Genomic DNA, 12,091 nt, shown 5'->3' on the forward strand with positions numbered 1-12,091 from the left:
AGCCTTTTCATTCTTCTTCTTTTTGTGTATAAAGTATTATATAGGAAAATTATTTGAATAGTGAATTATTATTTCTGCTTCTTCTTTCTATTACCTCATGCCCCAGATTCACTTATATTGCTCCAATGTTAATTGTTTTTTTTACAGATTTCTTAAAAAAAGAAATAAGATGGAGAGAGTTAGTGAGAGAAAGGGAGAGGAGAAGGGGAAGGGGAAGGAAAAAGAAAATGGTATAATAGTAATTTTATATTAGTGGTTGAATTTTTTTTTACTTTTTGACCGGTCAAAACTGAGGTGGCGCGTTGACTGAGCTTTGACCGGTCATTTTAACCGGCCATATACCATAGTGGGAGGTCACCCCTAAGTACGTATATATTAGTGTGACAAATTGAAGTCTGTACACCAAAGTGTGATTTAGGGTAAAGTTTGTACACCATAGTACTTTGAGGTTCATTCCGTTAGCAAACACAGACAAAATTGACTAACGGTGTTAAAAGTCAAAGGAAAAAGAGTTAATTTGGTCTTTATATTTATTTATTTTATAAATTAACTCAAATTGTTATCTAATTATCACAAACAAACTCAAGAATAAAAAATAAATATCAAATACACAATCTTCTCCCCCTCTCTCTCTTAAATTTCTTATTTTGCTTCTTCTTTCTCTCACTTTTCTTTCATCTTTGTTAATTTCTCTCTCTATAATCTATTGAATTTCCATATCTTTATCAACCATATACTCTGGAACAATTTTGTCCGCCTCAGATGGTTACTGAAATCTACTTGTTCTTGTCATTCTAACACAAGAATTTTAGCCTTCAAATGCCGCAACCCTCTATGACTTGGTCTGTGTTTCCATCGCAACCTCATGCTGCTACAGTTCCTCATCCGTAATCCCAAGATTTTTTTCGTTCGATTTTGATTCCATATCTCGACCAACTGATGAAATTCCTGCTTCTTATCCCTATATTCCTTTTACAACATTTTACTCGCATCCTGAGACACAAGCTTCTCCAACCCCTCCTTTTCCACATCACTACACTGAGCCTCTCACCTCCTCGTTATTTCTTCCTTCTTCATGGTTTCCATCCTATCTCTGTCAAATTGACAAATCGCAATTACATGAATCAGTAATGTGTCTATATTAGAAGCAACAAATTCGTTTAAAGAGCATGTCATTGGAAAAAGAGATGGAAATTCAATAGATTTTAGAGAGAGAAATTAACAAACAGGAGAGAGAAGAGAAAGAGAGAAAGAAGTAGAAAAATAAAAAATTAGAGAGAGACGGAGAAGATGGTATATTTGATTTTTATTTTTTATTTGGGGGGTTTGTTTGTGATAATTAGATAATAAAGAGTGTTAATTTATAAAATAAATAAATATAAGGACCAAATTAACTCTTTTTCCATTGACTTTTAACACCGTTAGTCAATTTTGCCTGTGTTTGCTAACGGAATGAACCTCAAGGTACCATTTTGTAAATTTTTAAACCACAAGGGTGTGATCGAAAACATGTGTAACCACAAGGTTTATTTTTGTACTTTTCCCATTATTCAAATACGATCAATTCTAACGTCAAATGACTCTTACTCAGTCAAATGGATACGACGGCAAGCGAATGAGATGACACATGTGTTAGCACAGTCTTCTCGTTTATCCACTTGCCTTTTTTTTTTAATTTATTACCGAGTTATATTTCTATTTCATTGTTATAATTTTGTCATGATTTGACTCATTAATGCATTGTTCTTTTGATTAAAAAAAGATATAGAGTTTTATTCCTCTAATGATTTTTTTTTTGGTAAGACCTCTAATGATCTACTAAAATGAAATGATATATACCATTTTATAAAGAAATATATTTTTTTTTGGTAAGAAGGGAAGAAAAAAAAACAAACAAACAAAAACCTAACCCGGGATCAGTCTAGGAAGACTGACCCCAATCCTATCCTCAAGAAGAGAAGGTAACAGAAAAGAAGGAGGAACGGAAAGGGTAGAAACACCTAACATCCCCCCATGCCCAGTAGCTGCCAAGCGATCCGCCACGCGGTTTTGCTCCCTATAAATATGGGAGAAGGTAAGAGAATCGAAGGCAGGACGAAGCCTCAAGATGGCTTTAATGAGATTCTGACTCTTAAGACAAACAGCCTGTCTATCCGAAATCCTGTTGATAGCCTCCAAATTGTCAGACTCCACCAAAAGTCTTTTAACACCCATGCGAATCGCGAGTTTAATGCCAGACAAGATCCCCCAGAGCTCCGCAGTAAAGGAGGAGCCCGTACCTAAGTTATGGGTAAACCCAGCCAGCCAGGCGCCACCAGCATCCCGAAGAACTCCACCAGCAGCAATTCTGCCATTACTAAGGCAGGAGCCATCCGTATTCAACTTGACAACCCCTTCCGTGGGCTTCCTCCAACCAACTAACTGGACCTCTTTAACCGGAGAGGGGTGAACCAGGGGCTCTCCTTCAAAACTCTTTGTAATAATAGAGAGTTTTTTCGAGAAGTAAAACCGGAGAGGAAAAAAGACAGTCTTCTCAGCAAATAACTCTTCATTCCTCCATTTCCACATTTGGTGACAAATAATAGCGAAGAGAATAGCCCCGTGCTCCATACTGGCCAACAAATTCCCATTAACGCCTTTAGAGAACTAGTCAATATCAGAGAACCCCATAAAGGAAGGAAGGATGTGGTGAGGAAGGACCCCTTCCCAAACCTTTCTACTATTCGGGCAATCCCTCAAAGCATGGCACAAGGTTTCCACATGGCCGCTGCATCTGCTACAGGCACCAGATACAGCCAAGTGCCTTCTGTGTCTATCTACATTCGTGAGGAGCCTGTCTTTGACTCCCAGCCATAGGAAACTCCTAATGCGGTAGGGGACTTTGAGGGCCCAAATGGACTTCCAAATTTCCAAGGGAGGATCAGCCCTATTAGGGGTAAAAGCTTCATAGGCCGATTTGCAAGAATAAGAACCATTATTAGTCAAGGCCCAGCAGTGTCTGTCCTTATCCTCCTCCTGATTACTAATCTTCACACCTCTAATATTAAGGAGGGTCTCCAGGCTAAGAAAGGAGTCGAACTTAGACCAGATCCAGTCTCCCTCCGAGTCCACCACATCAGCAATTCTCCAGGAGAGGAGATCATTCGGCGGAGGGGCGATGCACACCTCAATCAACGGTTTGTCACCAATCCAAGTGTCATACCAGAAACTAATGGATCTCCCATTACCCACCTCCAAGCCAATCCCCGTACAGAACTCAGCAAAAACAGCACTAAGCCCTTTCCAGAGGAAGGAACAGCTGACAACCCTCTCCTTCGGGCCACCAAAGATTTTATCTTTCATATACTTGCCGCACAGAAGACGAACCCAAAGGGAGGAGAGGGATTGCCACATTCTCCAAAGAAGCTTCATTAACAGGACTTTATTATTGTCCTTAGCTTGCCTTATACCAAGACCCCCCCTGCTCTTAGGCTGGCAGGCTTCCTTCCAAGGGACCAGGTGAATCTTCCTCCCATCCCCAGACTCTCCCCACAGAAAACGCCGATTAATTTTATCAAGGTCGTTGAGGACCGGCTCAGGGAGCTTACAGGCTTGCATGATGTGATTTGGAGCAGCACAGTTGATAGACTGGATTAAAGTAAGGCGACCTGCAAGGGAAAGAGAATTAGCTTTCCAGCTAGCACACAAACCGTTAGATTTGTCCAAAATGTCTTTAAAAGAGGCTTTGGACACCCTGTCACTATGAAGAGGGACCCCAAGGTATTTCCCAAACGATTGAGTTAGGGGAATGCCAGACATCTCACTCAGTCTTCTACACAAGCTATTATCCATATTCTTGGAACAAAGCATACGGGATTTATGGATGTTAATCTTCTGGCCATAAGCCTCACAAAAGCAGTCGAGGATATCCATCACAGCCTTAATTTGTTCCTCATTACCCTCAACAAAAAGCATGACATCATCAGCAAAGAGTAAATGGGTAACAGGGGGGCAATGTCTGTTGATGGAAACAGGGTGGAGAGTCTATTTGCTCACCGCCTCTTGGATCAGGTGAGACAATCTTTCCATGGCAATAACAAAAAGGAAGGGGCTCATAGGATCCCCTTGACGAATACCCCTGGATGGAGAGAACTCATCCGACATATCCCCATTGATCATAACCTAGAAAACAGGAGAGGAGATACACTTTCCAATCAAATTCCTCCAGTTCTCCGGGATACCAGCTTTGGCTAAACTATCCAGAAGAAAGCTCCAGTTCAACCTATCATAGGCTTTCTCCAGATCCAGCTTGAGAGCCACGATCCCTTTCTTGCCTTTCTTAATCTTCATAGAATGGACAACCTCTTGGGCAATAACAACGTTATCCATCAATTGTCTTCCAGGAACAAAGCTCCCTTGATTTTGGCTGATAATATCCGGAAGGATCTTCCGGATTCTATTAGCCACAATCTTAGTAATAACTTTATACAAGACATTACAAAGACTGATGGGTCTCATCTGGAGAAAGGAAGAAGGCTTGGCAACCTTAGGAATCAAGACAATGAGGGTTTTATTAACCAAACTGATATCGTTCGAACCACCAAAGACACCTAACACAAAGCTGTATATACCCTCTTTAACAGTGTCCCAGTGTTTATGATAGAAACTAGCGGGGATACCATCAATACCAGGAGCCTTAGTGGAACCGATGCTGGAGAAGGCCAGATCAATCTCTTTAAGCTCAATGGGATGGAAAGCATTATTAATAGCATCCTCCCCCAAACGAGGAAAGAAAATGCCAGAGTGGGCACTCTCTAGGTCCACAGCTTCCTCTCTGAACAGGTCCTTGTAGAAATCAAGGGCAAGGCGCCGAATGTCCTCCTCCTCAAAAATCCAATCACCACTGGCGTCTTTAATAGCCTCGATCCTATTTCGCTGTCTCCTAATGATCGTTGAGAGGTGGAAAAACCTGGTATTCCGGTCCCCGTCTTGAATCCAAGCCTTCTTAGATTTCTGGAACCACAGAAGCTCTTCCTGTCTAAGCACAGCTTCCAACTCGTTCTGAAGAGCTCTTAGGTGACCATTCAGGCTATGATCAAAACAAACCTCCAAGCAACGCTGAACACCTTCCATTCTCCTCAAGAGTTTGTTCTTCCTCCTGATAATATGACCAAAAGTATTTTTATTCCAAACAGCCACATTCCTCCTGAATTCCTCAGTAGCGAGGAGAACATCAGAGTGGGGATGCAATTGCTTTTAACGAAATCCTTAAACTCGGGGTGAGACTCCCAAGCCACCAGATACCTAAAAGGTCTATTACCTTTCAGCCTATTTCCTTTGACCAAATTAATGAGGATAGGGCAATGGTCTGAGTGATGGAAAGGGAGATTAAGTACCTTGACCTCAGGAAACCTATAAATCGCTGCAACATTAGCGTACACCTTATCCAACCTAACAAACACACTATTCCTTTTCCAGGTAAATTTGTGGCCAGCAGCACCCAGGTTCGAAAGCCCGCACATATCCATACTTTGCTTATGATTAAGACACCGGTTCACATAATGATTACCCCATCCTCTCTGATCACTCAAGAGGACAATGTCATTAAAATCTCCGGCAACCAACCACGCCTCCACCATGTTAGAGCTAAAAGAATGAAGGATCTCCCACAGCCTTCTTCGGTTAGTCGAAACAGGATCAGCATAGACGAAGGTAATAAAGAAGGGTTTATTACCCGGGTAACACACCTTACTATGGATGAATTGACTGTCCATAGTAACAATATCAATATTGACTTGACCTGGCTTCCAAAAGAGCCAAATCCCCCCTGCCCGGCCAGTAGCCTCCGACCTGACGCAATTCCAATTCTTAAACTTTCTAACCACCTCATCTGCTTTGGCTCCACTAACCTTGGTCTCAAGAAGGACAAAGCAGGAAGGGTTAAACTGTTTAATGAGATCATTGATATGAATGCGGGTAGCCTTGCTCGCAGCACCTCTAACATTCCAAACGAAGAAGTCCATCAGAGGGGGAGACTACAGACGCAGGCCCAAACCCTAGATCAGGTATTTGTTCGGGGCTCCGGAGAGCCTAGAGGCGGTCCCAGAAGGACCCCTTTTATCCAAAGAATTCAAACCATGAAGGTTCTTTTTAGGTTTCCCTTTGGGATTCTTCATGTTTAACTTACTCACTCCTATAGTCTTACCAATAGAAGCATCAACAGGAGGATGTAGAGTACTCGCCTCCCTACTCAAACCCTTCCCAGCTGACAGGATAGACCGGGGAATCTCTTTGCCTTTAGCAGAAGCATTAGAGACAAAGAGAGGATTAATAGAATTACCCAGACTAGATGCATGCTCTACCGACTCCAGACCAGGCATGCTTAAATCAATCTGCTTATCAGAAGGATCCGAGTCCTGATCTTCCTCCATAGACAAAACACCAAACCTTGACCCGGAACCCGAAGCTGAGTCCACTCCAGTCTCAATCCCCTTCTTAATATATTTAAATATGGTGATTATTTTTTGAAAGGGAATATAGTGATTATTTTTTTGGACTCAAAATATAGTGATTATTGATTGGCTAAACAGAATATTAATTAGTAATAATTAATATAAAAAAGAGCAATTATTATTTCCATTCTCTCTCTCGGCTGCGTAACAGCAAGGAGCGGCAAAAAGACCACATAACCGTTACAATCTCTTCCTCTTTCCTTTCAAAATTTCAAATTTCAAACTTTTCTATCCCTAATAACGACCAAATTGCACAAACCTCAACCTCCCCAATTCAATAATCATCTCCATCTCCATCTCCATCTCCATCTCTTCTAGCAATCGACAAACAAACCAATCTATTTCCATTAATGGCTTCTTCAGGAAAATGGCTAAAATCTCTAATCACTCTCAAAAAGCTTCCTTCATCAGACCACGTAACTTCCTTTTCCTTCTCTTCTCAATTTTTCCTTCCAATTTTGCTTGCTCATGTTTGATTTCTCTATTTGCTATTCGCAGGAAAAAGAGAAACCGAGTGGGAAGAAGAAATGGAGGTTATGGAGGAGTTCATCCGAGGGGTATGGACCATCCTCTTCGAAGGACTTGAAAAGAGTTCATGTTGCATCATCGGAGATCTCTGATTCTTCAATGGTCCGCGATGATCATTTTGCTGCTGCCATGGCTACTGTAGTTAGAGCTCCTCCAAGAGATTTCATGATGATCAAGCGAGAATGGGCTGCGATACGGATTCAAACCGCTTTTCGAGGTTTATTGGTAATTAATTAATTAATTAATTTTCTGTTGATTTCTATTGAGAACATAGTTGTTTTCTACATTCTGGACTTTTTGTAAATCTAAAGGTGTAATCTATTACTCCAAATCCAAAACCTTCTCAAATTGAAGTTCTTAGATCCGAGTAGTTGCTGATTTGCAGCCCGCAAGTCTTTTGATTAGATGTGCAGTTGAAATGAAATTTGATTGATCTGCAAATTAATTGAGAATTCAAAGCATTTCTTTTCTTGGATTATAGAAACTAACAAAGGAGAAAAAAAATGAAGTTGGGTTATTTAGAACCTCTGTTATTTGTGTTTCTTTTCTAATTCAGAATTGATTAATTGATTGTTGTTTGTGTTTGAGGACGTAATTGAACTTGTTTTATATATGAAGCGAACATTTGGTTTGAGTATTCATGATTATGTCTTCTTTCATGCTGATATACTGGGAAAGAGTTACTAATTGTTACATCTTCAAAGCATCAGTCAATTTGAAAGTTTGGCTTGAAATTATCATGGGTTGATTAGATTCAACATCTATAAATGATAGAATTTGTAAACCATTTAATTGAACATTTCTAAAGTTATAATTCATTTGCATCCAATGAATTTCTTTTTTGGAAAAATGACAGTCAAGGCAAGCATTGAGGGCCTTGAAAGCAGTGGTGAGGATCCAAGCCATATTTCGTGGTAGGAAGGTCCGAAAACAAGCTGCTATAACACTGAGGTGTATGCAGGCCCTTGTCAGGGTTCAGGCTCGTGTTAGGGCCCATGGTGTGAGAATGTCTTCAGAAGGCCAAGATGCTCTCCAATTAGTTGATGAACTACCTGACCCTGCCAAGCAAGCTGAGGTAATACTACAGACTTAATTTATCCAAATTTTCCATTATGCTGGAACATAATCGAGTATTGATAAGCTAATTTTAGTAAAAGTAATGATATTCCCAAATTTTATTCAGCAAGGATGGTGTGATAGTAGGGGAACTATTGATGAAGTCCGAGCAAAGTTACAAATGAGGCAAGAAGGGGTAATCAAGAGGGAGAGAGCCATTGCATACATCCGTTCTCAACAGGTGATCATCTCCTAAACTTTACTCGTATCTATCTACTTAATGAAAGATTTTAAACTGCTATGTGAAACATTGGCTATTTAGTAAGTCATATTGTCACGAGGTACTCCTCTCCTTTTTAAAATAGCTTTTTAGCTGATTTATGCCTATCTTTATATTATATTAGAGTCGGTATTCAATGTTGGGTTGGATCAAGGTCAATGTATTAAGCATGGTACATTGATTAATTAGTGAAGCAAGACCTATCTTTTATATGGTATTAGAGTTAGTATTTAAGGTTGATTTAGTACATGCTATGGACAGATGTTAGGTGGATGTTTTGAGTATTGTATATTGGTTAATTAGTAAAATGTAAGACAACTTGTATATATATATGTTAGGTCCATCTTTACATATATATACACGATGAAAATGACATAAGGTAACATACCACATAAAACCGCTTAATACAACAACAACAACAAAGCCTTAGTCCCGAAATGATTCGGGGTCGGCTAACATGAACCATCATATAAAACCGTGAAAGTCAAGTCGTGTCAGCGACACAGATTCGCTCCCTCCAATCCGTCCTATCCACTACCATATTTTCCTCAATTCCCAGTAAACTCCATAAAACCGCTTAATACGTATTTAAATTTGTAACTTTTTGTAGTTTGATATCTGACCTATTACATACTTAAATTTGTGAATTTTCTACTATTTGGCATCTAACTTGTTAATTTTGGACGTACAATACACTTATTTGTTGATTTGACATACTTCAAATTTGTTTAGAAACGCAACATGTATTTTATTTGAAGTTTGTGAAATCAAATCAACAATTAAGGGTATGATGACCAAAATTAACAACCAAAAGGTAGAAAGTTACATGATAATTACAAACACAAATACAAATTGCCAAACTACAGGAAAAAAAAAAACAAAGTGTAATTATCTATCAAACCTATGTTTTAAAGTATTTTTCTGATGTGTTTGGCTTATCTTGACATAAATAATATGTAAAAAATGGCATAAGATAGCATACACACATAATTGAAATGATCAATCTGTTTTTTGCATCCAGCAGTCAAGATCAAGTGGCAGTCCAGCAAGAGTAAACAAGTCATCATCATCGTCATCATCCACTCACAAGAATCAAAGAACAGACAATGGAAGTCCTGGATGTAGTTGGCTAGAGAAATGGGTTGCAGCCAAACCATGGGAAAACAGGCTAATAGAAGAGATTCAGACTGACTCATCTGAAACTACACCATTTTCCAGGAAAAGTGAAGACAACATAGCCAGTTTCTACTCATATTCATCAACTCGTGACTCAGTAAAAGTCAGAAAAAACAATGTCACAACAAAAGTTCTTGCTAAACCTCCTATAGTTATGACAAGGTCATCTTCAAGCCCACTCTCTGAATCTATCTACTGTGGGAGCTCTCACTCTACTTCATCATCCTCAGCTGTCTCTCCAATTCCTTCATCTAGTAACATAATAATGGTGGATAGAGTAATAGAAAGCACCGATGATCGAAACCGAAAACCGAGTTACATGAAACTCACAGAGTCACTCAAGGCTAAGCAAAAAGCTTCTTCCAGGCATTCTGGTAATAACATGCCAAGGTTTATGATGGAGGATCAGTTTCTTCCTATGTCAATGCCACTTTCATTTAGCAGAGATCTTTATCCCCCAATGCCTTTAGGAAGACATGATGAGATTAGAAATCGAAGGCACTAATTAAGTTGTATGTTGCACGGAAACGAAAATAGACACGAAATGCGGTAACACGAAATCTACTTTGATTTTGATTGAGTCAACTGCTTGTTGCCATTTGACTATTCTGAAGCTTGAAATTGACACAAAGAGTGCTGCTGACTGATGAACTGCTAAATTATACTTTTTTATATAGGTATAAATATTTGGAAGTGTTGTGATTATAGGATTGAAACCTTAGTTTGTGCTTGTTTACAGTTGGAATCTGAAATTTTTGTAAAGCTATTCAGCTATACGTTTTTTTTGTTTGTTTTTTTTGGGTGTGCAAAGTCTATTTATTAGTGTTGTAGTGCTTGTATTATTGTGTTAAATGAATCAAATTTTTCCTATCAGTATGATAATGATTATATGTGTGAGGATATATTAAAAAAATTGCTAAAATCTAAATCTGATGATAATGCTGTTAGAAACCAATTAACCCAATAAGAATAACATTCAAGATTAACTTTTTATTACGGTTGGTACCATAATTTTAAAACATATATTTTACGTAATTTCAAAATTATGATTTATTAATCGTAATTTTATTAAAATATAAGTGAGAATAATAAAAGGGTAATTAATTTATTAGTCCCTATATTTTGACAAAACACACTGTTTAGTCCTTGTATTTTAAAAAACACACGATAACGTCCTTAATGTTTTTCTCGGTAAACTGTTTAATCCCTAACGTTTTTCTCGGTGAACTGTTTAGTCCCTGGCGTTAGACTCTCATGAAGATTCTGTTAGTCGATTTGGATTTGCGTTCTTCTTTTCTTCTTCTTTCCTTTAAACTCTAATGCATCTGAAATCAACTTTGAGTGTTCTTCTTCTTGATTTTCTTCTTAATTGTTCAAATTCGTAAGCATTGGATCTATTGTTTTTATTGTTCTCCATACAAATAGCTTCTTCTTCCAAATTGAATTTCCTCTTATGAAGTTTGAAGGTAAATAGTAAAGGGTAATTTAGTCATTTCCGAAGTCATAAACAGTAAAAAAATCTAACAAACAGACGGAAGGACTAAACAGTTCACTGAGAAAAAGGTTAGGGACCATACCATGCATTTTTGAAAATATAGGGACTAAACATTGTGTTTTGTCAAATATATGGACTAATAAATTAATTACCCATAATAAAAAGAGGTTTTAGTTTCAAAAAATAAAATAAAAGAGAGTTTTTAAGGGAATAGGAAATAACAAGTCAATTAGAAATCTATTTTCAGCATTACGTTTCTTTTAAAAACTTGATTTTTCGGAGTACTTTTAGTCTGGTTCCTTAGTTCATTACGAGTTTAGAGACTACTTATGAAGTCAAAACGGAGCAATCTTGAAGGAGAAGCGGACATTTTTCTAACAGTTGTGCACAAGGTTGTGAAAAACGTGTCTTTTTGGTAATTAATTTTTTCAATAGTCTTAACCACTTCCAATTCACGTTCTGAAGTGGAATGCTGGCTCCATAAGATATGGAGAATATGCCATAAAAATCTCAGTCAAAGTGGAGTAGTGGAAGATATTGCTTCCAACGAATTTGTCCCAGCAGCAAGAAAAGCGTGTCTGTTTAGAAATTGATTTTTTTCCATAAACTTAACCAAGTCCAATTCACGTTTTGAAATGAATCCTTTTTAGCCAAAGTGGAGTAGTGGAAGACCCTACTGTGAGTGCATGATACTTCCGGAAAGGAGTCTCACCCGAGTCGCTCAAAATAGAAGTGCATTGTATCACGTGCGGGACGCACACGATTAATGATGCTTGGTAAAATGTGACATGGAATAACTTTTAACTGAATTGTATAGAGTCGCCATCCGATCTACTCAACATGTAATACTCAAATACGGACTCAAGTATGACAGATATGGAAAGTACGGAGCGTGGACTGGATGTATGTCACGATGTGAAACATAACTAAAGCTAATTTAACAACCGATTGATTGTTAGAAATATCTTTGAAATGACACAATAAATATGAATCAAATTATCTCGAAAGGTAAACATTTGAAACAACTAATTGATATTAGCTATGGAAAGTCGATCCCTAATATCA

The 12,091-nt window shown here is 38.3% G+C and overlaps 1 protein-coding gene across 2 annotated transcripts; it reads left to right on the plus strand.

Annotated features, from left to right (window-relative positions):
• The first annotated feature begins 6,644 nt into the window (after nt 1-6,644).
• Nucleotides 6,645-10,391, plus strand: LOC136221869 (protein IQ-DOMAIN 8-like). Of its 2 annotated transcripts, none has more exons than XM_066009336.1 (5): nt 6,645-6,907; nt 6,990-7,244; nt 7,876-8,094; nt 8,203-8,316; nt 9,377-10,391. In XM_066009336.1, exons 1-5 carry the CDS (start codon nt 6,842-6,844, stop codon nt 10,034-10,036), a joined length of 1,314 nt encoding a protein of 437 aa, XP_065865408.1. In that variant the 5' UTR covers nt 6,645-6,841; the 3' UTR covers nt 10,037-10,391. The 2 variants fall into 2 exon arrangements, with proteins under 2 accessions (XP_065865408.1, XP_065865409.1); XM_066009337.1 differs by having other exon boundaries at nt 9,380-10,391.
• Nucleotides 10,392-12,091: the final 1,700 nt, after the last annotated feature.

The sequence above is a fragment of the Euphorbia lathyris genome, chromosome 3 (assembly GCF_963576675.1).
Source record: "Euphorbia lathyris chromosome 3, ddEupLath1.1, whole genome shotgun sequence".
NCBI classification, from domain to species: domain Eukaryota; kingdom Viridiplantae; phylum Streptophyta; class Magnoliopsida; order Malpighiales; family Euphorbiaceae; genus Euphorbia; species Euphorbia lathyris.